General features: G+C 38.8%; 4 protein-coding genes across 4 annotated transcripts in view; 3 read left to right on the top strand and 1 right to left on the bottom strand.

Moving 5' to 3' along the window:
• LOC101306692 (K(+) efflux antiporter 6-like) overlaps nt 1–4,414 on the top strand; it is a 6,712-nt gene extending 2,298 nt beyond the window's left edge. The window contains exons 9-20 of the mRNA XM_004290984.1: nt 111–194; nt 1,060–1,128; nt 1,249–1,326; nt 1,426–1,514; nt 1,887–1,983; nt 2,083–2,136; nt 2,455–2,550; nt 3,011–3,199; nt 3,284–3,361; nt 3,515–3,559; nt 3,662–3,751; nt 3,864–4,414. Of these exons, the coding sequence (XP_004291032.1) occupies nt 111–194; nt 1,060–1,128; nt 1,249–1,326; nt 1,426–1,514; nt 1,887–1,983; nt 2,083–2,136; nt 2,455–2,550; nt 3,011–3,199; nt 3,284–3,361; nt 3,515–3,559; nt 3,662–3,751; nt 3,864–3,947 (1,053 nt within the window). The 3' untranslated portion in view covers nt 3,948–4,414. The remainder of the gene's footprint in view (nt 1–110; nt 195–1,059; nt 1,129–1,248; nt 1,327–1,425; nt 1,515–1,886; nt 1,984–2,082; nt 2,137–2,454; nt 2,551–3,010; nt 3,200–3,283; nt 3,362–3,514; nt 3,560–3,661; nt 3,752–3,863) is intronic.
• Nucleotides 4,415–8,608: 4,194 nt separating this feature from the next.
• LOC101305917 lies at nt 8,609–9,701 on the bottom strand. Its single transcript, XM_004292741.1, has 3 exons — nt 9,323–9,701; nt 8,952–9,187; nt 8,609–8,830 (listed from the first exon to the last, which is right to left on the bottom strand). The coding sequence occupies exons 1-3, from the start codon at nt 9,699–9,701 to the stop codon at nt 8,609–8,611; spliced, it is 837 nt and encodes a 278-aa protein (XP_004292789.1).
• Nucleotides 9,702–15,266: 5,565 nt separating this feature from the next.
• Nucleotides 15,267–16,331, top strand: LOC101306195 (abscisic acid receptor PYL2-like). Its single transcript, XM_004290983.1, has one exon. It carries the CDS (start codon nt 15,433–15,435, stop codon nt 16,015–16,017), a length of 585 nt encoding a protein of 194 aa, XP_004291031.1. The 5' UTR covers nt 15,267–15,432; the 3' UTR covers nt 16,018–16,331.
• A 3,216-nt stretch (nt 16,332–19,547) lies between these two features.
• On the top strand, nt 19,548–21,641 carry LOC101305635. The gene is made up of 4 exons (XM_004292740.1): nt 19,548–20,663; nt 20,834–21,183; nt 21,286–21,346; nt 21,422–21,641. The coding sequence occupies exons 1-4, from the start codon at nt 19,548–19,550 to the stop codon at nt 21,587–21,589; spliced, it is 1,695 nt and encodes a 564-aa protein (XP_004292788.1). The 3' UTR covers nt 21,590–21,641.
• The last annotated feature ends 421 nt before the right edge of the window (nt 21,642–22,062 follow it).

Here is a 22,062-nt window from a genome sequence, read left to right as displayed (position 1 = left end):
AAAGGTAAGTACTCTCTCTCTCTCTCTCTCTCTCTCTCTCTCTCTCTCTCTCAGTTTTGATGTTCTTATTACCAAGTGCAGTTACTCAAATTGATCCCTCTTAATTTTAGCTTCGAGTTGTTCGAGCGGTTGCTGTTCCGGGAGGCCTGCTGCAAATTTTCTTATTTATGTGCCTCTGTGGTATTACAGCCTCAGTATGTCTACTAATACTTTAAAAAACCACCCTTGAAGTGTGTGCTTGCTTATGATTATTTTACATTTGTAGCCTTCCTTCACTTGGAGTTCTGGCCATTGCAAAATTACAGGAATAGATGTTGCAATACAAATTATAAAAGTACCAGCTAGAATAAGGCATGGCATAGTAACATGCAATTAGTATGCAAATTATACTGCTTATGTTCTTTTCACTCTAGTTTAGTTCGGCTCTTTGGTAATTTCCTTATAATGGTGCTGTAGATTATTTCTTCTTGGTTCTTTATTCCTCCAACTACTTTGATTGTGTTTGAGTGACAATTATAACATGTCGCACTAGGATTTAGCATGAGTCCTTAAAACTAATAGGGTGGAGTACCAGTAGCTATTCTTCTGTGCTGGAGGGTGAGAGGTGCAATATTTGTGCAAGACATATACTTTCCCAAGACACCCTTTACCGCATAGAGGCCCTAATTGAAGTTGCTGGTAGTAGCGGAACTTCCACATGAAATTGGACTACTTTAGGGCTCTATTCTGCTTGCATCTCTACCTTCTCTAGTGTTTCTATGCTGTATCCTATTGCTCATTTGTAATTAACTGAAGTTGTTGGTAGTCGTGGAATGATAGCGCGTGAAGTTGACTGGTATAGGCCTCTATTCTGCTCTGGCATCTTGACAGTCAGTCTTTCTGTTGTATCTTTAGCACTCATTGGTATTTAGTTGTCTATGTCCGGTTATTGGACGGGTGTGCTTAAGATAAATATAATCGACATCGATTATGAAGCCATAGCTTTTGCTTATGTAGAGACTGGATTATACAATGTTTCTTATTCTCAATGCTGCAGTTCTGATTGGATGCTGTTTGCAGTTATGTGGAGGTAAAATTTCTGAGGGCGTATTCGTTGGCGTGTTCCTTTCTATGTCTTCAACAGCGGTGGTAAGCAAACGTAAACCTGCTTCATGCCTTATCTACATCCGCAAAGATTTGCCCCCTCATTTACAGTTTGTTTTTTGGATGCATGTTGTTTCCCGCTAAGCTCTTTTTTTTTGGCTTCAGGTCTTAAAATTTTTGATGGAAAAAAACTCCACTAATGCGCTTCATGGTCAAGTCACCATTGGCACCCTTATTCTGCAGGTCTGTTGGTTTTATTATTCTTTTTTTGGTCAACTCGCTGCTTTTTAGCACTCACTTATCATTCTTCTAAATATTCCCTGACAAGATTCTGCTTTGCAGGATTGTGCTGTGGGTTTGCTGTTTGCTTTGCTTCCAGTTCTGGGAGGGACTTCTGGCATCCTTCAAGGAGTGATGTCTATGGCTAAGCTGTGAGTTGTTTGTGTGTCGTCCTTTCAAGTTGTCTTTACTCCTCACCATCATGTAATAGTATTGAAGTTCAAAGTTATATGTTTGCTTCATATGAGGGGTATTTTATCTGTTACAAAAAACCTTCCACAGTATCTCACCTTGATGTTGAAATCTCCGGGGCACAAAATAACGTTATTGTTTGTTTTCTTTTTGTGAACGTTCTATTTCACCAAATATGTAAAGTGGATAGTAACTAAATTCTAGTAGAGTTAAGATATTTGCAAAGTTTCCTGTTTTTTGTTTTTTTGTTTTTGCAAAGTTTCCTGTTTTTTTCTATAAAATGACAATTGGTGACCATGAATTTTTGACATTGTATTTCTTCATTTATCCAGGATGGTGATGTTGATTGCGTTTTTGGCTGTTCTTTCTATATCATCTCGTACTTGTGTTCCCTGGTTACTCAAACTGATGATAAGTTTATCTTCACAGGTACCATTCTCTTTTCTTTGTTCTAGAGGCTTGCTGGATGTCTGAAAGCTATGAATTATTTAGTTTGGTTATGACTCTAATTTAAGTTTATATTTGCAGACCAATGAACTCTACCAGTTGGCATCCGTCGCATTCTGCTTGCTTGTAGCCTGGGTATGTTTCCCCTGATATAGTATGTGGCTTTATTCCTCTACTTGAGCTTAGTTTTCCTCCATGTATGAAAAGAATTGTACTGCTGCCAAGTTACAACAGTTCACGAAAGATCTTCAACTTTTACTCTGTATATCTTGTTATACCCAGTCCATCGTCATACTTGATTCTGTTCATTGCACATTTGCATTGTGAACAGATCTCCAGCATTTGGTTATTAGTCATGTCCTCGTGCATCTTGTCTCTTAGTCAAAATGATGTGAGATACAATTTGCAGACATACATGTCAGATGGTAGTCCTGAATGTTTTTAAAATTTCAGTGTAGTGACAAGCTAGGATTAAGTCTGGAACTGGGTTCCTTTGCCGCAGGAGTTATGATATCAACAACTGATCTTGCTCAACATACACTAGAACAAGTAAGGCTCTGTACTGTATCCTATATTTATGCAGATGATATTCTTTGGAATATGTACCTCCTTTCTGTAGCTCAAGAAACATGCATGCAACATAGCAGAAGAGGTTTTTTTTTTTTTTTTTTACTTGTTTTGGATATCTTCAGACTTCAGCAATAGACCTTTGGGTAGGGAGAGTGCAGTTTTGAACAAGTTTAATAACAGAAAATCTGGTGGTTTTAAATTCTGTTGGTGGGATTTGTCAACCAGACAAGCTGCTGTTACCAAATACACACTAGATGGTCCCAGAAAGATATTAGAACAATCCTCTATTAGTTCCATTTGCTTTTATGATTTATTCTAGCATCAGATGTTATAAAATCTTCAGTATCAGAATGATTACATCAATCGCTTTCTTATTCTTCTATGCATGATAGATTCTTTCTGACAAAGTTGAAAGTACTCAAGCTTGTTAGTTTTGCAGATTGAACCCATACGCAACCTTTTTGCGGCCCTTTTCCTTGCCAGCATTGGGATGCTGATCCATGTTCAGTTTCTCTGGAATCATGTTGATATATTACTTGCGTCTGTCATCTTAGTTGTCACAATAAAAACAATTATTATAGCCATGGTTGTCAAGGGATTCGGATACAACAACAAAACAGCATTCCTTGTAAGTTGGCTTTGTAGTCGCATTAATATTACTTCTTTCCTGTAATTCAATTGTTGACAGGTGTTGAATTGTGTCTTTCTATAGGTCGGAATATCTCTAGCACAGATAGGTGAATTCGCTTTTGTTCTTTTAAGTCGTGCCTCTAATCTCCATCTAGTCGAGGTTAGTGCTACTACCATTTAAGTTTTCGCAATAATTGATGTTCTCTTAAATAACTCATGGTCACAGTACCTCTAACTCTTTTGAACTTCTACCTTGTAGCATATAAGTAATATATTTATGAGTAGTTCTGCTGAAATTTTTGACTGTTTTCAGGGGAAATTATATCTGCTGCTGCTTGGAACCACAGCGTTAAGTCTGGTATGATATAATCTTTCATTCAGTGGTCGGTGCTTGTTTTGTTATGTACCCAGCTTTCCTTGAACATTTTTGTGCTGAAATTTGTACTGAATTTTTTTGCAGGTGACCACTCCTTTTCTATTTAAGCTAATCCCTGGTTTAGTGCACCTTGGTGTACTTTTAAGGTGGTTCCCTCCGGACGGTGCTGTTGAGGTAAATGATTTAAGAAGTGTTCCCATTGAGATTTAGGAAACAGCGTGTTGCCTTTGCTACATGTATTGCCAGCCTTGTTTTGAGGTATCTTACATATGTCTATTGACTTCAGATTGGATTTAAGGGAGACAGCCTGCGCACGGATAGTGGTAAACAGCGTGTTATTTTGATGGTCCGGGAATCACATGATTCATGATCTATGTATAAAGGAACCTGTAAAGGCGATTTCCAGCTTACCCAACACCTTTTACTCCAGCCATGTTTGGGAGTGGTGCTACTGAAATATTTTCTCTCCGTTTTCTCTACTCACACAAAGCTATTCTGGAGTAATTTCTGTTTAACATTACTGGCCTCATCAACAGTTCAAATCGATCCTCAGTAATGGAAGAACAGGAAAGAGACCATCTAACTGCCGAAAGAAGTGACACATGATGCTTTACCTATAAGAACCCCATTCTTTGCCACTGTGACTTGATTCTTTGGAGTTGTATCATAGTTTTTTGTCTTGTAATTTGAACTGTCATTGTAATTCATATCGTCTGTTTAACATGGAAAGTGTAGATTTTTGAGTATACCAATCAACTTATCAGGTAATGCCTGTATTGTACCTCCTCCTCCTCCTCAAATTGTAAATCAAATGGGTTTTATTTTCTTCTCTTCTCCACATGGCAATTTGACAGTTTCTCGTCCTTCTTTCGTTATTCTGAGATAATTGTCATTGATCGTCTAGACGTTACCGTAGATGTGTGTTATTGCTCATGCTAAGTTTGATGACGAGCTCTACTTCCATTTTGCTTTTCTTTGTTTACTGGAGTTTCAACTTTGGTTATACTAATATACTTCCATTAAATTAAACATTCGAACAGTTTTTGGAACATGATAGTTGGATTTCGATATTGCTAATTGCTCCTCTATTAATGAATGGGATCACTCTAAATGACAGGTATCCCCAAGTGGTGGTCAATTCCAGTGCAATCAAATCAGACCAATGCCTCTCTCTTTCTGCCGACCACAGCGCATCAGTTCAACCCTTCCCTCGACCCAGAACCAAACAACAAGTTGTCTCCGATTTCAAAACAATCTTTCGACTCTTCTTCCCCTTTGCCCTCCATTATTTCAACCCGCCGTAGAGAGACAGGACAACACTCCGAAGTCCAATCGTTGAAGACGGCGAGAGCGGCTCTTCCCTTTTATGTTCTTTCCAATTAATAGCTAATTAGCAAGTAGCCAGACAAAGAGAAATGAACGAACACTAATTAAGAGATTTTTTTTTTCTTTTTGAGAAGAAAAATAAATTACAACGAAGAGCCTCTCAGGCAACCAATACGATTAGTGCAATGAGATGTGTATTTATCTATCTTGACTCGAAATGGGAGCAGGTTTGAAAACAAGAAGAATCCATAAGAAGAGCCATCTGAGCTTGGGGAGGGATCCCATCAAACCAACACATCGGTGAGAAAAGAGAATGACCAACCGAAGCAAGAGCGTCCGCAAGAAAATTCGCCTCTCTGTACGTGTGGGAGAAGGTGATGCTGACAAAAGAATCGGTAAGAGCTAAGACATCTCGGATCAAGGACTTGAGCTTCCAATAGCACAAGACATTTTGACACAATTGATGATAAGAATCTCCTTCAACTTTGATTTGGTTGCAGTTGCGTCTTTTAGCGACAAGAAACCATTCTTTTAAAGTCATGTATTCAGCCAGGGGAACGGAAGAGTTGTGAAGCCTCCGCGCACCCGACATAATAGGAGAGCCAACAGAATCTCTAATAACGAACCCAGCAGCAGATGAAGTAGGGATTACTGAGCCGTCAAAGTTTGTCTTGAAGTAGTTACTGGGGGAATCCATCTGATGGTCTTACTAATTAATTGATGCATTAATGTAGTAATAAAAATAGAATTAAATTCAGTTTATCCCATTGCGGTTTAAAGTTGAATTCATGTTAGTCATAACTTTCAATTTCATCAGATTACCCTCCGAGCTCTTGTTTTTCTGGTAATTTAATTAGCTTCTCAACCCCCAAAACGTCATCACACATCATCAAATTTCAACGTCCCAATTGGACGGAGCATGAGTAATAGGAGACGGCAGACAGAAAAACAAGAGCTCCGGAGGTAATATAATGAAATTGAAAGTTTAGGGACTAACATTAATTCATATCTAAACCACAGTAGGTAAACTGAATTTAATTCTTGTCACACCCCTGAACCCGGTGTCGGTGGTTTCCAAGCACCTGACGCCGAATCCGAAGCGTGAGCGGGAACAGTAAAAGAAAATAAAACAATTTCAAATACTTTTCTCGAAATAAAAGAAAATAAAATGTTTACAATAATAAAAACAAATTACAAAGGCAAAATAGGTCTTGAGGTTTAGCTGACTTCTAATCTTCCGTACTTCTCGCCAGCCACTTGTACACGTAAGCTAACGTCACAGTTATTCTTCTAGAAACACGTGTCCTCGTACAAACCTGAACAAGACTCATAGGGGTGAGCTTACGCTCAGTAGGGCCTAACCTTTTTAAGTTATACTTAACTACGTCGCACAAACAAGTTATCAAATAATCAAACAATACCTTAAATATATAATGACAATTTAATACATGTATGCTAATGAATGACTTCCTTGATTACTGGTTGATCAGTCCATACATCAAAGACAGGTGAGCCTACACGCCCCATACCGTGTATTTTACCAACCGGGGGTGACTCATATGTCTCGAATATATGATCTAACAATCAGTAATATCTCATCACATATACCTCTTTTGTTAGTTTTCTTGTTATACTCATGGTCTCCCGATCCGTAACCCGATAGGATCATTTTATCGATGTCCGCCATCGAAAAGGCATACTTTCCCTACATTTGTGCACGTGTGGGCTAATCATAAATCCCGAGGACAACCCATGAGAAAACTCAACTACACAAAATGTATATGTTCTAATAATCTCATTCTCCTCTCCAGAATCTCCATTCTCATAATTTCTCACTATTCCTCATAATGCATTATGTATGCAATTAAATATCGATGCGCGTAATATAATCTCAAACAACATGTTTTTTATAGAAAGCAATAACATCGATCGCATAAGTCAACGATATCAATAATATCGAAAACAATAACAATCAAGATTTAATCAATCAATGTCACACAAAACACCCATTTCAATTATAATCAAATTATCAAATTATAGAAAAGGTTCCCCGATAGAGAGACCTTACCTGGAATCCAAATGCTACTTCTTGACGCTAAATAAAATTAGTAACTCAGCGACACGCTTTCTGAAATCCTTATCCTTCTACTCTTGAAATCCAGCTACTCGTATTCGATCCTCGCATCAAATACTTATTCTCACAAAGCCGGCAAATTACTTCAAATCATTGCCATCAAATCCACAAAAATTACTAAGGACACCCAAATCCTTATTTCTAATTCCTCTCACATTTTTTTTTTATAAATTCCGAACCATATGCCATATGAACTCACATTTGGCATTATCCCCACCTTTAAATCTACATTTGCAGTCAACGTTGTCGGCGTATCCCAACTATGCTCCAAACACTGATCTAAACTTTCCATAATTACTCTGGACACCCAACAAACTTGGCATTCATAATAATTCCTTGCTCCATATTTCTTCCAACTTCCACAACAGGAACCTAGCCTTTCTAAAAAATCTAAACACCAAACTTCTCCATTCTCTGCATCAAGCATGTACAACATCAACATCATGTCCTGCAATTTCATCCAAAACATAAACCAAACCTAGAACTATCAACCTCCATTTCCGTCACCAAACAACACTGCCCCAAAACCCACTTCATCCAACTTTCAATCTCCTGCCATTCAAATACATATCGTAGCACCCCTCCACAATCAGTATACTATGAAAAACCAGAAACTACAAGAACCACCACCTGCCACCGCCGTACACAGAAGCACTCACGGCGGCCGACGTCTGCCCAAACACCAACTTCTCCAAAACTTAATCAAACTTGAATTCAAGCATATAAACAGGTAGAGCTCGACAAATGGACCAACTTTCATACCTTGATCGAAACCAATCGTCGCCGGAAAACACCTAGAAACTCGCCGGAAAACCTAAAAGCTTCTCCTCTTCGAATCTCTCTCTCCTCAGCTTCCCATGGAAATCCAATAGCACAGCGACGTCGGGGAGGACGAGAGGAAGCTTCCAGTACCATTCACGCTCGTCGCCGTCGCTGGAATCGGAAACCCGATCGGAGAGGCAGTCACCTTCTCTCCTCCTTCTCTCTCTCTCGCCGGAGCTCCTCTTCGAAATCCAAGGACATAGCGAGGTCAGGGACAGCGAGACGGAGCTGTGGACACCTTTCTTTCTCCTCGCCGTCGCCGGAGGACAGAGCGGCAACCGGGTCGCCCGTCCCTGCTATTCGGGTCGGCAGAGACCCGGTCTGTGTCACCGTCTGCTGCAATCTGATCCGATTCCATTCTCTCTTCCTCTATGTATATACACCCTCAAACCGACTTCGATTCTTTTTCCATTTTCAAATAATTTTTAGATAATATCAAATTCTAAAATTCATTCAAAAAATAGCTCCGATGTCTAAACGATGCTTCGAAAAAATACAAACACGTAACGACGTCTAGGTTAATCTTATGGGCTCGAAAGATAAATTTTGACAAACCAAAAATTTGAATAATTTTCAAAAGTTAAAAAATAATAGAAATCGAAATAAAAAATAGCTCGAAAATAATTTTTTTTTTTTAAATAGAAATTTGAAATCGCAGGATGTTACAATTCTAAAAAATAATATCATATCAAACAGTAATTAAGTATGCTTGTCAGTAACGTAGCTAGCTAATCCAAACGGTGTTACGCCTAGCCTGTTGCAAGCTTAAGTTCTAAGTCAAGTCCATCTCCTTCTGCTGCTGCACTCTGAGATGATGAGACGTTCTTCAAATTAGTTTCACTTAGGAGAGGCCTCGAATTATGAACGGCTGGCCAGCACTCATATGGATTGTTAACAGATACTTCAGTGTTGGGATTATTAGCGATAATACCAATTTGTTGACGAGGTGAGACAAGTTTATCTTCGCCGACCTGCTTGCATGTCAAAATTAAGTACGTGGTAACATACATGTATAATCAAATTACCATGAATTATAACAAAAACATTTATAATTTTTTCAAAGAAATCAAAGATGGGATGTAGGTGTTTTACATCGAAAAGGGGTGGACGACCACGGCGTCTTTTCTTGTGGAGGTTGTCGATGGTTGCAGTAGCGTTGGTGGTGATGTTATTTTGTAGTCTGAGAAAGTATTTTTGGGCATGACTGGAGATCTGGGTTGGTGATCTTGTGGTGACATAGTGTTTAGAGATTCCCCTCCGGTCACCCTTACCCAGCTTTTCAATCCCCTCAAGAAACTTCCAATGCTCCTCCAAACTCCATGCCATTCCTACATCCCAAAATGGCGAAATCACACATATTAATTAGTCAGAAAAACGTGAACATAAGCTCATTTCCTAATCGAAAAATGTTACAGATCCGGTGCTTGAACCAAACTAATATAAGAATCATGTTATTCACGTACTCTTGTTGTAATTTGTTTCTTGAAGGCCGCCATTATCGGCACGAGAGATCTGATCGTGCCTATTTGTACACTTATTAGCTTGATATCCTGATAAGAAGCTGGTGAAGTGTGGAGAAGATGATGCCAAGCTGTTGTAGTAGTCCTTCCTCCAACGTTGACGCTTGATCACTTTCGTTGAAGTTGCAGATAATGAGGATGAGGGGGAAGAAGAGAGATCATGTCGATCAAGCTGAACACCAAACAACCTGAGAGTACTGTTATTACCATATCTTCTTTCAAACGGCTTATTCATCTGCTGCATCCAGTAGCAGTGCGTGGTGCTCCAGCAAGTCCTTGAATTGTGACCCTTGTTTCCACATTTCGAGCATGTCCTCGTCATCGATCTAGCTTGCCCTAGCCTGCTCGATCTTATCTCTCACGCTGATCACTTTCACTTAACTATACGAGTTAATTTCCACTACGTACTTACTTCACCAAGCTAAGTACTACTGAACGTCTAAAACTGAATGAATCGAAAAGAGGCGGAGACCAAAAACTATATATGCGTGTGTGTGGGAGAAAGAGTTTTCCGGAGTTGATAGTATACATGAATGTTCAATTACTCCAAATTAAAATGTTCATGTTAATTCTTCTAAGAAATTTGAAAGTGGTGGACCTGTTGTCATTTAAGCTCCATTCATGCGAACGACCTAAATATGACATGAAAATTAATACAGATATTACTACTGATCGATGCATTGTTTTCTCTCGATCACTGTGCATATATATATGGGGATCTGAGCTAGGGCTGCATTTTAAGCCATGCAGAGAAAGGGAACCGGAGACTCCACCCTGACGTCATCTGCCATATCGTAGCTGAGATCAATATGTCCCTAACAGTAGACCCAGAACTCAGGAGAGAAAAAGAGAAATTAATATATAGTTAATTCGTTTGTAAAATTAGTTGTAACAAATTAACCCAGTAAAAGAAAGAACCAAATGATCGTAGGACCTGATAATTACGTACGTCGAAGAAATAGCACGCCATGAATGTACTGATTAGCTGGCTTAATCGGGCGGAAATACTTGCAATATATAGTACTATATATACCCAGAAACTATAAAGCTAGCAGTGGTATCATCGATGATTCATATAATCATATCTACACCAGTATTATTAACACGTTCGTGTCCTGTTAAATCAGAACCGTGCAACTCGATCTGTAGGGAGAAACACTATCAATGTACGACCTGAACCACCTGCTGGTAGCGAAGCGACATAAATATATATGCAGGTAAGAAATGAATTTCACACCAGCCCCTTTATTCAAAGAAAACAAAACAAAGAAATGAATTTCAAGATCTCAGACTTGCTCGTTCTGTTTTGAGCTGATTCAGCCGGAATCATATCAATCAATGGGATATATATTGCTTAGTTTTACCATCCATATGCATATTAGCATATAGCTACATCATCCATATAGTGTATTTTTATTTCATGTAGATTTCCCTGTGTGTGTGTGTGTTTAATTAGAGAGCTAGCTCAAGCTTGTTCAAGCTACGAACCATGCATGGGGTCCAGTAAGATCGCTCGAATATGCTGTAATGCATTGCTCTTTACAAAGGCTAAAACTGAATCTTTTGATGACAGTACTCAGTGTGTAGTCCTTATCCTGCAGTAGTATACCAAAAAATAAAAGTTTTGATTATTTTTCAACCAATCATAGAGCTGGAAACGATTTCAAATGGAAGATATCAACAATAATTCAGGTTGGAAACAGGGCCGGCAGGGCCCTAGGCGACAAAGAAAATGGGGCTCCTTACAGGAAAATCATCATATTCACTGTCATAGCAGCATTTCGACCAAAACAAAAAAATCATATAGCAGCATATGTTATAGCGTAGAAATTCAATCTCATGTTCATAAAAGAAAGAAGAAAAAATCAAAATCAAACACCTAATAATCTGAAAAAGAAAAAGGGAAGTGCAGAAGTAATTTGACTAGTCTAAAGTCTAAACCGTACAACAAAACCATTTCTAGTTATATGTTGTCTTAATTATTTCAAAGCCCTAATTACATAGCTTTGTAACATAATCTAGTACTCTAGTATCCACTAACTCTTCATAGACAATGAACAGATGCACCCAAACACCAACCATAATATGATCCTACAAACAGACAAAACCATGTTTAATTGAAACAATAATTCACCAAACATAGTGTCATAAAATAAAACTAATAAGCAAAACAATAAGTAAAACCAATCAACCATTCCAGAATCTGGAATCCAGATTTGAGATTTGAGATTTGAGATTTTCAGCAAAAGTGCAAAAATATCTTACTTTTTATACAATCTCTTCAATGTTGAGTTAAGGGGCGGAGCTAGCTAGCATATGGTTTGGTAAGGCTTGAGCTAGAGGTGGCAAATGGGCCGGCCCGTTTAAACGGGTTTCGGGCCGTGTTTGGGCCGGCCCACGACGGGTCACTTTTTAACGGGCTCAGGCTCGGATTGGCCCATTTACTCATATGTAAGGCTCAGCCCGACCCACGACCCAAGCCCATAACATGGTGGGCCGTGCTCGGGCCTGGCCTATGAACGGGCCGTGTTGGGCCTGTTTCGTGCAGAAAATTGAAAATGGTCGAGGTGAATGTCTTATACCACCGCTTCTACTCTCATAATCTTAACTTTTAATTATACATGATACGATTACAAATAAAAACTAATTCACATAATCTATCGATCATTTTTTTCTTTGTCAACAAAACTAAAGAAATAAATGATAAATGCTTATTGTTCATAATTAATAAATTTTTAGGCAAAATCTTCTTATGAGTCTAAGGGAATCCAAATTCATACTCAAATAAATAATTATTAGTATATAAGTATATTGTTCATACTCTATACTAAATTTATTATTTATAAATATGTTATCTTCATATTAGAAATATAAAAAAATTATATTTTATAGTGGGCCTCAAATTATCGTGCTCGGGCCGGGCCGGGCCCATGGGCTCATTGTTATAGGCCCAACCTGACCCATTAGAATAACGTGCTTGGGCCGGGCCGGGCCGTTAACAGGCTTGAGCTGTGTCGAGCCGCTTTTAAACGTGTTTCGCATCCCGTTTGCCACCTCTAGCTTGAGCCCAACCGAGGATTTTGGACTTGGAAAAAAAAACTATGTATATATATTTTATTTTTGAGATATATGCACCCATCCCACCCAATTTTCATTCTAATCTTCCCTATCTTCAATTTCTGCACCCAGCTTTGGTCGCACATCTCTCCTCCTCTCAACGATTTGGCTCTAATCTTCAATTTCTCAGTCCCTCACTTCCTCAATTTCTCAGCTGCTCTACTCTTTAATCTCAATTACCCAACTCTTGTAATCCTCTTCTTCCTCTATTTAATACATGATTGTAAATATGATAATTGAATTTCATTGGTTCAATTTGCTGCGGCTGTTGGGTAATTTACTCTTCTTAAATTTCTGAAAATCCTCAAGTATAACATTCTAATCTTCTTCTTCTATATAGAATCTAAAATTGTAAGGTCTGGTTGAGCTCCTACACAGAGTTGTACTGGAAAAAAATAATAATAATAATATTTGGCCTTCGGCCAAAGTTGAAGCCCAACTAATCTTTAAATTCTGAATCCGCCACTGGTTGAGTTGTCAAATATGAGATTGTAGCAATCCCATGTTATTGAAGAAGGGGTCTGTAGCGGTGCCTCTAATATAGGCAAAACTATACCATTTCCTAAATAAATAAATAAAAAGGAGAGAAGCAAAGGAGAAAAATACATGGACAAGGTTTGCCTTAAAAGAGAAAGAGAGAGTCAGAGAGGCCTGGCTGCCTGGATTTGCCGCGCAATAGAAGAAGAAGAAACGTCCCATCTCTCTTTTTGAGAAAAAGGAGATGTGCTATCTAATTTTTTTTTTTTTGAGTAAAATTTACACTCTATTTTACAATCCACATTCACCTTTCTTTTTTGGGTAAATTTTTCACAAAAAGACAAAACACATGTCACTAATGACAAAATTTAAATTACCAAAAGAAGAAAGTGGAAATGTAAATTTCAGTTCTTTTTTTTTCATTATATATATATAAAGAGAAGAAATATTTTTTTGGGCCCAAAAAAAATGGGGGCTCTAGGCCTAAGCCTTCTGGGCCTATGCTCAGGGCCGGCCAAGTAGTTGGAAATCGACAACAAATTAACATGATGATGACATAATATATAAAACCCGACATTCAACGGCGCCACAGCTAGCCATGCAGTAGTATACGGTAGAGATACGAGAGCTAGCTAGCTGTGTCTTATCTGTTTCTTGCTTCTCTTTTTTCTTTCAAGTTTGCGTGAAACCAAAGACGACCCAGATCGATAAGCACGACCTAGCTTGCTAGCTTAGCTGCAACTGCATGGCCAATATCCTTTGATTATTCTTCATCATATTCACTTATTCAGTAGTAGTTGTTTGTTGGACCAAATTTATATCGTTCAGACTTTATATATATGGCTAAACTAAATAAATATACAAGTAGTTGAATTGATAACAATATCACGTAGAAGTTAGAATGAATCAAAATCTAGAACCACACGACTGAATCATAACTCTGGCACCACACGAGAATTGCTAACAAGCCCTAAAACCAAAAGGCAAAACGTACGTACACGAACCTTTTCATCCTCAAATGAGATCAACGAGCTAGCTAGGGCTGGTCAATATTCACCATAGCTTTATTTCACATCAAATTATATCACGCAAAGATATGATGGAGTTTGGTCGAGTTTCAGAGGAGACTGGGGATTTGAAATGGATGATGCAAATGATATGTCAATTCACGCTGAAGTTTGTTAGAGTTATCACATGAATCATCCACGAATGGAAACTCCAGCTTTTCAACGATTGCGACTATTCCTTTCATTTTACTCCCTCCATTTTCGATCGTCTTCTCCTTTTCCCCCTGTTTCACACACTCTTCCATATCCTGCGATCTTAGTAACCTCAACAAAGTTATCACTGTGTTTGTGTTTACTAATGATCAGACATAGTTATAGGATTTGAGATATACGAACACAAATGAAACTCCATGTAAGGAGATAGAGGTGTGGTGATTTTCTCATTCTCGAGTCTTATATGTGCCATTTTATTTCGAGAGTACGTATATATGCTATTTCACGTCGATTAACTACTCTTATATTGAATGATATTGATGTAGCTACAATAAATTAATCTACAATTAATTTGGGTCGTCGATATACTTCAAATGTTTGCGTGATCACTATTTCTGTATAGTTGTAGAACAAATTGACAATCATTGTAGTCATCATATTGAAACGTTTATATGAATGTTATAAAACAAACCGACAATTTATACAGTCATAAATTAACGTATTTCAAACGTTTGCGTGATCACAAATTTAAATTATAAAACAAATCGATTATTTATGTAGTCATATATGTAACGTATGTTCGCATAACATATTTTAAATGTCTGCGTTAACCATATATTTTGTAAAATAATGTATATATATTTTCTCTTCTTTCAATTCAAATGGAACAAACACTTAATTAAGAGCCTCACTTTACATAACCGTGGATCTTATTCTCTAACAACTCAGTGATTATTTTAGCAATGTATTCATGATCTGGTCAACTTGAATGAGAAACATGATCACCCGATGCAACTTGTGTTTGTTTTCTAATAATATTCTAACCACTTCTGATAAAACTATACACTCATTTTATATAAAAACAGTCTTTCACGAAAGCACCACCTCACGTTCATCTCCTTTCCTACACCAGCTAACTTTGTGTGACATCCATTTTTCGTCTCTCTGCGCATTTGCCTTTGTCGCATTTCCACAACAAGATTGAGTTAAAGAATTAAAACCTTCCCAATTTAGTTTAAATATGCCCCACTACATGCACTAATTCTCTCAATTTGGAACTAAGCACACTTCTGAAGCAAATAGATTAATCATAAACATATAATTAAGGCAATCTTAGCTTGCGTGTGTGCATATATATCATCAATGTCACAAGTTGTTCTTGTTCACTGAAGCAGCAAAGCCAGCACCAGCCTAGCTCGTTCTTCTTCTTCTTCCTTTGGTTATTCCTTGCTCTTGTTCATGTTTCCGATGGAGTCGAGCCAGAGGGAACCTCCTCCACAGGGGCTAACCTCCGAGGAGCTTTCCGATCTTGAGCCCCTCATTTGCACCTACCACAAATTCGAACCCTCCCCCAACACATGCACGTCCCTTATCACGCAACGAATCGAAGCTCCGACGGGGCTCGTCTGGCCCTTAGTTCGGAGCTTCGACAACCCTCAAAGGTACAAGCACTTCATCAAGAGCTGCAACATGAGCGGCGACGGTGGCGTCGGCAGCATAAGGGAGGTAACCGTCGTCTCGGGCCTCCCGGCGTCCACGAGCACCGAGAGGCTAGAGATTCTGGATGACGAGAAGCACGTTCTGAGCTTTAGGGTTGTCGGAGGCGAGCACAGGCTCAACAACTACAAGTCGGTTACTTCGGTGAACGAGTTCGAGAAAGACGGCAAGGTTTACTCGGTGGTTTTGGAGTCGTATTTGGTTGATATCCCGGAAGGGAATACCGGAGAGGATACCAAGATGTTTGTGGACACTGTGATCAAGTTGAACCTGCAGAAGCTTGCTGTGGTGGCCATGGCTAATCTGCATGGGGGTGGACATGAATAGTTTGATCGATGCCATGGTGGTCAACTGTTAGTGGTTAGCATTGTTCTTTGCAAATTGGATATCTGTGCGCTTCTTTCTTCTTCAATCTTTTTTAATGTCATCACTTATTGGTACAGTTGGGTATTGATTATGTACATTGTGTACCCCAGAATCCCAGATTATTGTTCAAGTTATATTGTCATTGAGCAATAGTTTTAGGTCCCTAGTTTTATATGTTGCAGCAACTTGTCATCCAATTTTCTTTTCAATAAAAGTGACAAGCTAGAGAAAAGGCTTCCCTTTGGTCTCATATATATATGAAATATGCTTTGCTCATGTGTTATATATCTTGATTTCTTGAACTTATTTCAGTATCGAGTTTATGAAGTGCATAAGTTGCCAGTCGTCTTTATATTGCCCTTTGCTTGTAGGGGTTTCCCCCACACACCCCAAATGTACTTGAACATATACAGTGTTTTCGATCTAATATTTGTCCTAAACGACTGTCTGTTTAAGCTTTGGATGCGTTTAATTTGCAACACAATTAGTCCCTATCGAGCTATTATCGACATTTTTGTCAAACATTTTTCGTGCTCTCTAACATATAAAAAGGACGCAGTCATAGAGCTCAAATCCGTCGAAGAAATTGATGGGTTTCTGCTGCCTTGTGACCTTTACATTGTATTGGAGAAAAAAGAGTGCTATTGAGATCGAATAGAGCAGCTAGCTACTTGCTTACTATCCACTCTTTGATTTGGTGGTGATTTTTACGCGTGGCTAAAATATGAACCCTCAAGTCAAGGGCAAAGACACAGGAAAAGGGAGATTTTGTTCATGGTGACTTGTGAGCAAGCCTAATTAGGGCACATGTGATCATCACGAACTAGTCTTCTGTGGCCACTTATGCATCTTCATAAATGCTTAAGGGCCCGTGTGGTAGCGGGGAAAACAAATTAGAGAACATTTCCATGATTAACTTGATAACCAAGTGGATGTGACCTTAGGAAATCATTTCCGCACCCGTTTTACTTTCTTCATTTTAGTTGTATCTGATTCGTGGCTTCTTTCATTATTGTTGTCATATTTTGTTTTCTGTTCCAAGTAAGTTTTACGGTGTAACTAGTAGGATAAAAATCTCCGATCGAACAACCTGATATTGGCCGGCCTGCTAATATGGGCCTCAACAGCTAATTGGGTCAGTAACAATCGCGGGTGATTGGTTGGCTTGCATTTTTGGTCTAAACTAGCAAAAGTGCAAAACAAATGAGGAAACACAAGCCTGGCCCAATTGCTGTTTCGTACTTTGGAAATTTGGATTTGAAGAGTTGCAATGAACCCGATCCAGATCCAATACCTTCATAGTGGCCTTTATTTCCGACATGCATTACATCTATTCGTCACTTTCATAGGCCAATGATATGAAGGCCATCTCAAAATTGCACAATGTGATTTTCCCAAAAAAAGAAAAAAGCACTAGAAAATTATTGAATACTTGGCTTGCTTGAGTTGCTTCACATGGTTGCTCTTTACTACAAGTCTTCTTGCTGTGGCTGATAACTCGTATTTAGTTGTTTGGTAGCCAAATCATGCATGTACTGCCACAAACGGCCACAAAATCTGCAAAAGAAAGGCTTTGCATGTACTGTCACATCACAAAACCAAAAATATTTGCTTCAATCTACTGTTGAAACATTATTTAATTTGCCATGAAATCATTGATCCCAAGATTTAAACTTAAGAGGAAGATCACTAAGTAGATTTGCCTCTGTTTCGTCATTATTTTGAACCTGAATACCTGACCTTATTCTCACACTACTCTTCAGCCAACACAGACAAGTTGTTAGAGCTTTCTTAATTGCACTCATAAGTCCTGAAAGATCTCCCCACAAGATTTCCTGAATCAGATTCTGGGGTTTTGCTTGCATCATCATCATAATGAGTACACTACTGCAACAGTGCTCTCTTTTCACCTTTCAATTTCAGTTTCCCATTTAAAGCCGTGTAGTTTTGTGTAGGTTCAAAAGCTTGAGACCCTCTATGCTACATTTAACTCTCATCTTTCTCAATCAGGCTTATTAGGTAAAAAAGAAATGGCAAGAAAGCAGAGGGCTTTTTCACCATCTCTGAGCAAAAATGGGGTTGAAGGGACCTGGCAGTCGCAACAGTAGAGAGAGAGAGAGAGAGAGAGAGAGAGAGAGAGAGAGAGAGTCCAGATATTTTGAATTGCAGAGATGAAGCCAGAAGATAATGAGAGGAGGAGGACAAAAGAGATCAGGAAAAAATTAATGGGCCCTCCAAAGCCTGCTGCAAGAGAAATGAGTGCCACACTCTGCCACTGCGCCATTTCAGTAATGTGGTTGCTTCTCTCTTCTGTCTGTGTGTGGCTCTCCTACAGAGCTCTCTATATATCTTGGATTTTAATTATTGGGTACATGCAATCATGCATTCTCATCTCTGTGATGAAGAGCAAGTTTTGATTTTTCTTGTTTTTGGTTTTATTTGAGTTTTGATTTTCAGTCACTCAGACACACTTCCCTTTATTGGGTTCTCTGAGACTTGGGTGTCCTTTTTTCTTTCAGACCCATTTATGTCTAATGCCCTTTAAACCTGTGGCTAGTGCCAGAGAAGAAAGAAAGAGTAAAATGATGAAACTTGATGGGTCCCCATTATTGCTGAAGCTCTGAATCTCAGTTTCTTGGGGTTTGGTTTCTTGAAAAGAACCAACCTTTGCTGGTCATTCTTCATAAAAGAACGCAACTTTGTGTGTGCTTTAAGTTCATTGTGGATGCATGAGAGCTCATTGTTTTAGCTTTTTCTTCTTGTTCTTTTTTGTAAAGAAAGGAACAAACAATTTTACCACTGCATTCTGCCCTTCACACTTCTCCTTTAAGGCTTTAAGGACAAGTAAGAATCATAGCTTGTGAACTTTCACTTCACTGGCTTGGTTCTCTGGGAATTCTACATATATAGGTTCAATTATTATCTCAGGTACTGTAAATTTTCTCTTTCAACTTCATGGAGATTTGAAAGTCCGATTTGGGGAAATCCCATGAATCTACTCCAAATTTCTGATACCATTTTTCTTTTTTCTTTTTTGCCATGGAGAAGCTTTGCTGCTGCATTCTCAGTGGAAGTGTTTGCTGGTGGGTTACATATCCTCTTCAAGTTGGGAAATAGGTTGGTCACTTTTACCATTTGCTTTTGTTAATTGTGGTAACTCACACATTTCTGTTCCATGTTTGCGTTTCTGTATTTTCATGCTGAAACACCTTACCCATTTTCTTGCTTTACCTGTGTTATATTTTGTTCAATAATAATGCTAGGCATCTCTCCCTGAAATTAGAATGCGAAAAGATATGTCCTTCTAGTATGGATTATTAACTTCAGTTTTGAATTTATCCAGGCTGAGACAGCATTGATAATCAGTTCATCATAGCTGAGAAAGTGACTGTGTTCATCTCAGCCTGATATTTGTTAAAGTTTCCACTGTCCTTTTGTCAAAACCTCTGGTTGATGCCTAATGCAATCTGATAATTGTGTCCTGAGATATGATGGATGATCAATTATTCAATGTCCCCACGGATGTGACTGCCCGAAATGCTGTTATGGTAGATGGGCTTGGACCACATACAACCATGAACTCTTTTGCTCAGTCGTATTCATTAGACCTCAACGACCAAAATCATTTCATTTCTGTACTTCCAATGCTCCCAGCCATTGATGGAGATTCTGTCATTGGATGCCATTCGAGTCATCTTCATGACACAAATAGTGATGCCATTGATGAATCATACAGAAGAAACAATCTGAGAGAACCCCTATTTGGCAGTTCAAGTTTCTACGATCATTCTGTGTTTCAAGGGGTACCTGACTCTGCTGCTTTCTCTACCCTTTTCCCTGCAAGTGATAATCTTCAAGAAGATCTCAACAACTTGGCAATCTCAGCAACTCCCATGCATCCTTCGGAAATTTATGTTTCAAATGCCGGCTCTGGCATACCAAGTTTTGTGTTGGCACCCCCAGTAAATTATGGATATGATGAAATACTTGGTAGCATAAATACTCAACAGTGGGAGCTCAACAAGTATGCAGCAGCTCCCTCGGAACCTGGAGTGAAAACTCCAGCAAGAACAACCGGGCTTCAAACATACTCGCCATCTATAGGAAATCTGGATCCAAATGGATGGTCATCGCCTAATGGTGCCAATTATGAAATGACATATCATTCTTACAGTTCCCCTAAATCAAGCAACGAGCTTGCTTTAACTCTTGCCACATCCACTTCTTCAATTGTAAATGGGATGCATATCCGAGATCAGTGTTCAGACATTGATTGTTCTGGGATTGGTCAGCCTTGTTTGAATCAAACAAGGTTTGGATCAGACCAGCAGGCTTCTTGCAGTAGTGAGGAGCCTTCTCCAAGTTTTGGTTCTTGCAAACCGCCCCAATTATCACAAATAATATGTGGATCAAGATATTTTCATGTGATTCAGGAAATCCTTACCCAGATTGCAAGCTATTCACTGGAAAATCTAGACCAGTCAAGTTATTCATCTCTGGGAGTCCATGCTGGTTTAGATAGTAGATTTGAGGTGCACGATGAGCCTGCACAGCAAAGACAGGAAATCGAAACAAAGAAAGCCAATCTTCTGGCCTTATTGCAAATGGTATGCCATTGTTTTCTGCTATTAATTAGTCTCAAGTTATCTGCTTTGGTCCTAGTTTGTCTGAGTACATGTTGCAAAAGGTGTAGACATAATGAATTAAACTTTGTAGTGTGGATTTAACTGTTTTTCTAGACTAGTAACTGATTTATGATGTATTGGACACAATGCAGCTTGATGACTGCTACAACCAATGTGTGGATGAGATTCATACAGTTGTATCGGCATTCCATGCTGCTACCGATACAGATCCTTCTATACATGCTCGTTTTGCTCTTAAAACAATCTCCATATTTTACAAAAATCTGAGGGAAAGAATTAGCACCTATTGCCTTTCAGTGAGTGAACAATTCAGCCCTGAGAGTCTCACTGAGAGTGAAACCTCTTTTGATGAAATCCAAAAGCATCTGGCTCTTCAGCATATGAAAAAGAAAGAACATCAAATTTGGAGACCACAGAGAGGCTTGCCAGAAAAATCAGTCTCGGTATTGAGGGCTTGGATGTTTCAAAACTTCCTTCACCCGTAAGCTGTCTGATTCGCATGTCTTGTTTTGAAATTTAGTGCTTCTGAGAAACAAGATATCAACAATGTTAATTAATGTACTATCTGTTTGATTGATTTCAGGTACCCTAAAGATTCAGAGAAGCATCTCCTTGCAGTAAAAAGTGGATTAACAAGAAGTCAGGTATATGATCTCAGTTTATTAAACCTCAACTATATTCGGCAATGAAGCACTACTCATTCTCTTTCTCTGTACCAGGTTTCGAATTGGTTCATAAATGCTAGGGTACGGCTATGGAAACCTATGATTGAGGAGATGTACGCAGATATGAACAGAAGAAAGGCTAGGCAAAATGAGAACACCGAGAGGAATCGCAGAAGCCTTCACCACATAAGTATTAACAATCAGAAATTTCATGTGAATTGAAGGTTTTGGGAAGGTACATATCAAATGGAAATGCGCATTTGTGGATGATTCAGTAGGAAAAAGAACACATCCTTCCACAACATTGTTACAATTAAGCTGTATATAATCCTCTCATCTGTTGAAGTATAAAAATTGAGTCCTCTCTGTAACTACCATGCATGCCTAGCACTCATGAAGTTCGAACTCAGAAATGGCACTCTTGTAGCAGCTAACTAGCTTTGTCCCTTGTACTCGCTAAAATTTGCAATCAATTTGGTACTACATTCTACACAAATAAAATTAAGCCTTTTCATCGTCCGTGACACAGAGTGCCTTTGTTTCTTTTGAAACACGGTGATGATTCAATCCCACATTGACAAAAGTCACAAGACGACGACATGCACAACTGGGTTTCTGGCCGGACGAGTTGGAATCAAACTACCAATCACCCATGCGCTGATGAGACTCTTTAACCCAAGTGACACATCCAAATA

The sequence above is a fragment of the Fragaria vesca genome, linkage group LG2, assembly GCF_000184155.1.
Source record: "Fragaria vesca subsp. vesca linkage group LG2, FraVesHawaii_1.0, whole genome shotgun sequence".
Lineage (NCBI taxonomy): Eukaryota > Viridiplantae > Streptophyta > Magnoliopsida > Rosales > Rosaceae > Fragaria > Fragaria vesca.
This window is presented reverse-complemented; position numbering and strand designations above follow the sequence as displayed.

What these genes read in the sequence shown, in the direction of transcription:
- LOC101306195 (XM_004290983.1), top strand. Translation starts at nt 15,433, where the DNA reads ATGTTTCCGATGGAGTCGAGCCAGAGGGAACCTCCTCCACAGGGGCTA.
- LOC101305635 (XM_004292740.1), top strand. Translation starts at nt 19,548, where the DNA reads ATGGATGATCAATTATTCAATGTCCCCACGGATGTGACTGCCCGAAAT. An exon ending in TTTCAAAACTTCCTTCACCC is followed by an intron (nt 21,184 to 21,285) that starts GTAAGCTGTCTG and finishes GATTGATTTCAG; the next exon opens with GTACCCTAAAGATTCAGAGA. An exon ending in GTGGATTAACAAGAAGTCAG is followed by an intron (nt 21,347 to 21,421) that starts GTATATGATCTC and finishes TCTCTGTACCAG; the next exon opens with GTTTCGAATTGGTTCATAAA.
- LOC101305917 (XM_004292741.1), bottom strand. Translation starts at nt 9,701, where the DNA reads ATGACGAGGACATGCTCGAAATGTGGAAACAAGGGTCACAATTCAAGG. An exon ending in AGAAACAAATTACAACAAGA is followed by an intron (nt 9,188 to 9,322) that starts GTACGTGAATAA and finishes TTTGGGATGTAG; the next exon opens with GAATGGCATGGAGTTTGGAG. An exon ending in GTCGTCCACCCCTTTTCGAT is followed by an intron (nt 8,831 to 8,951) that starts GTAAAACACCTA and finishes ACATGCAAGCAG; the next exon opens with GTCGGCGAAGATAAACTTGT.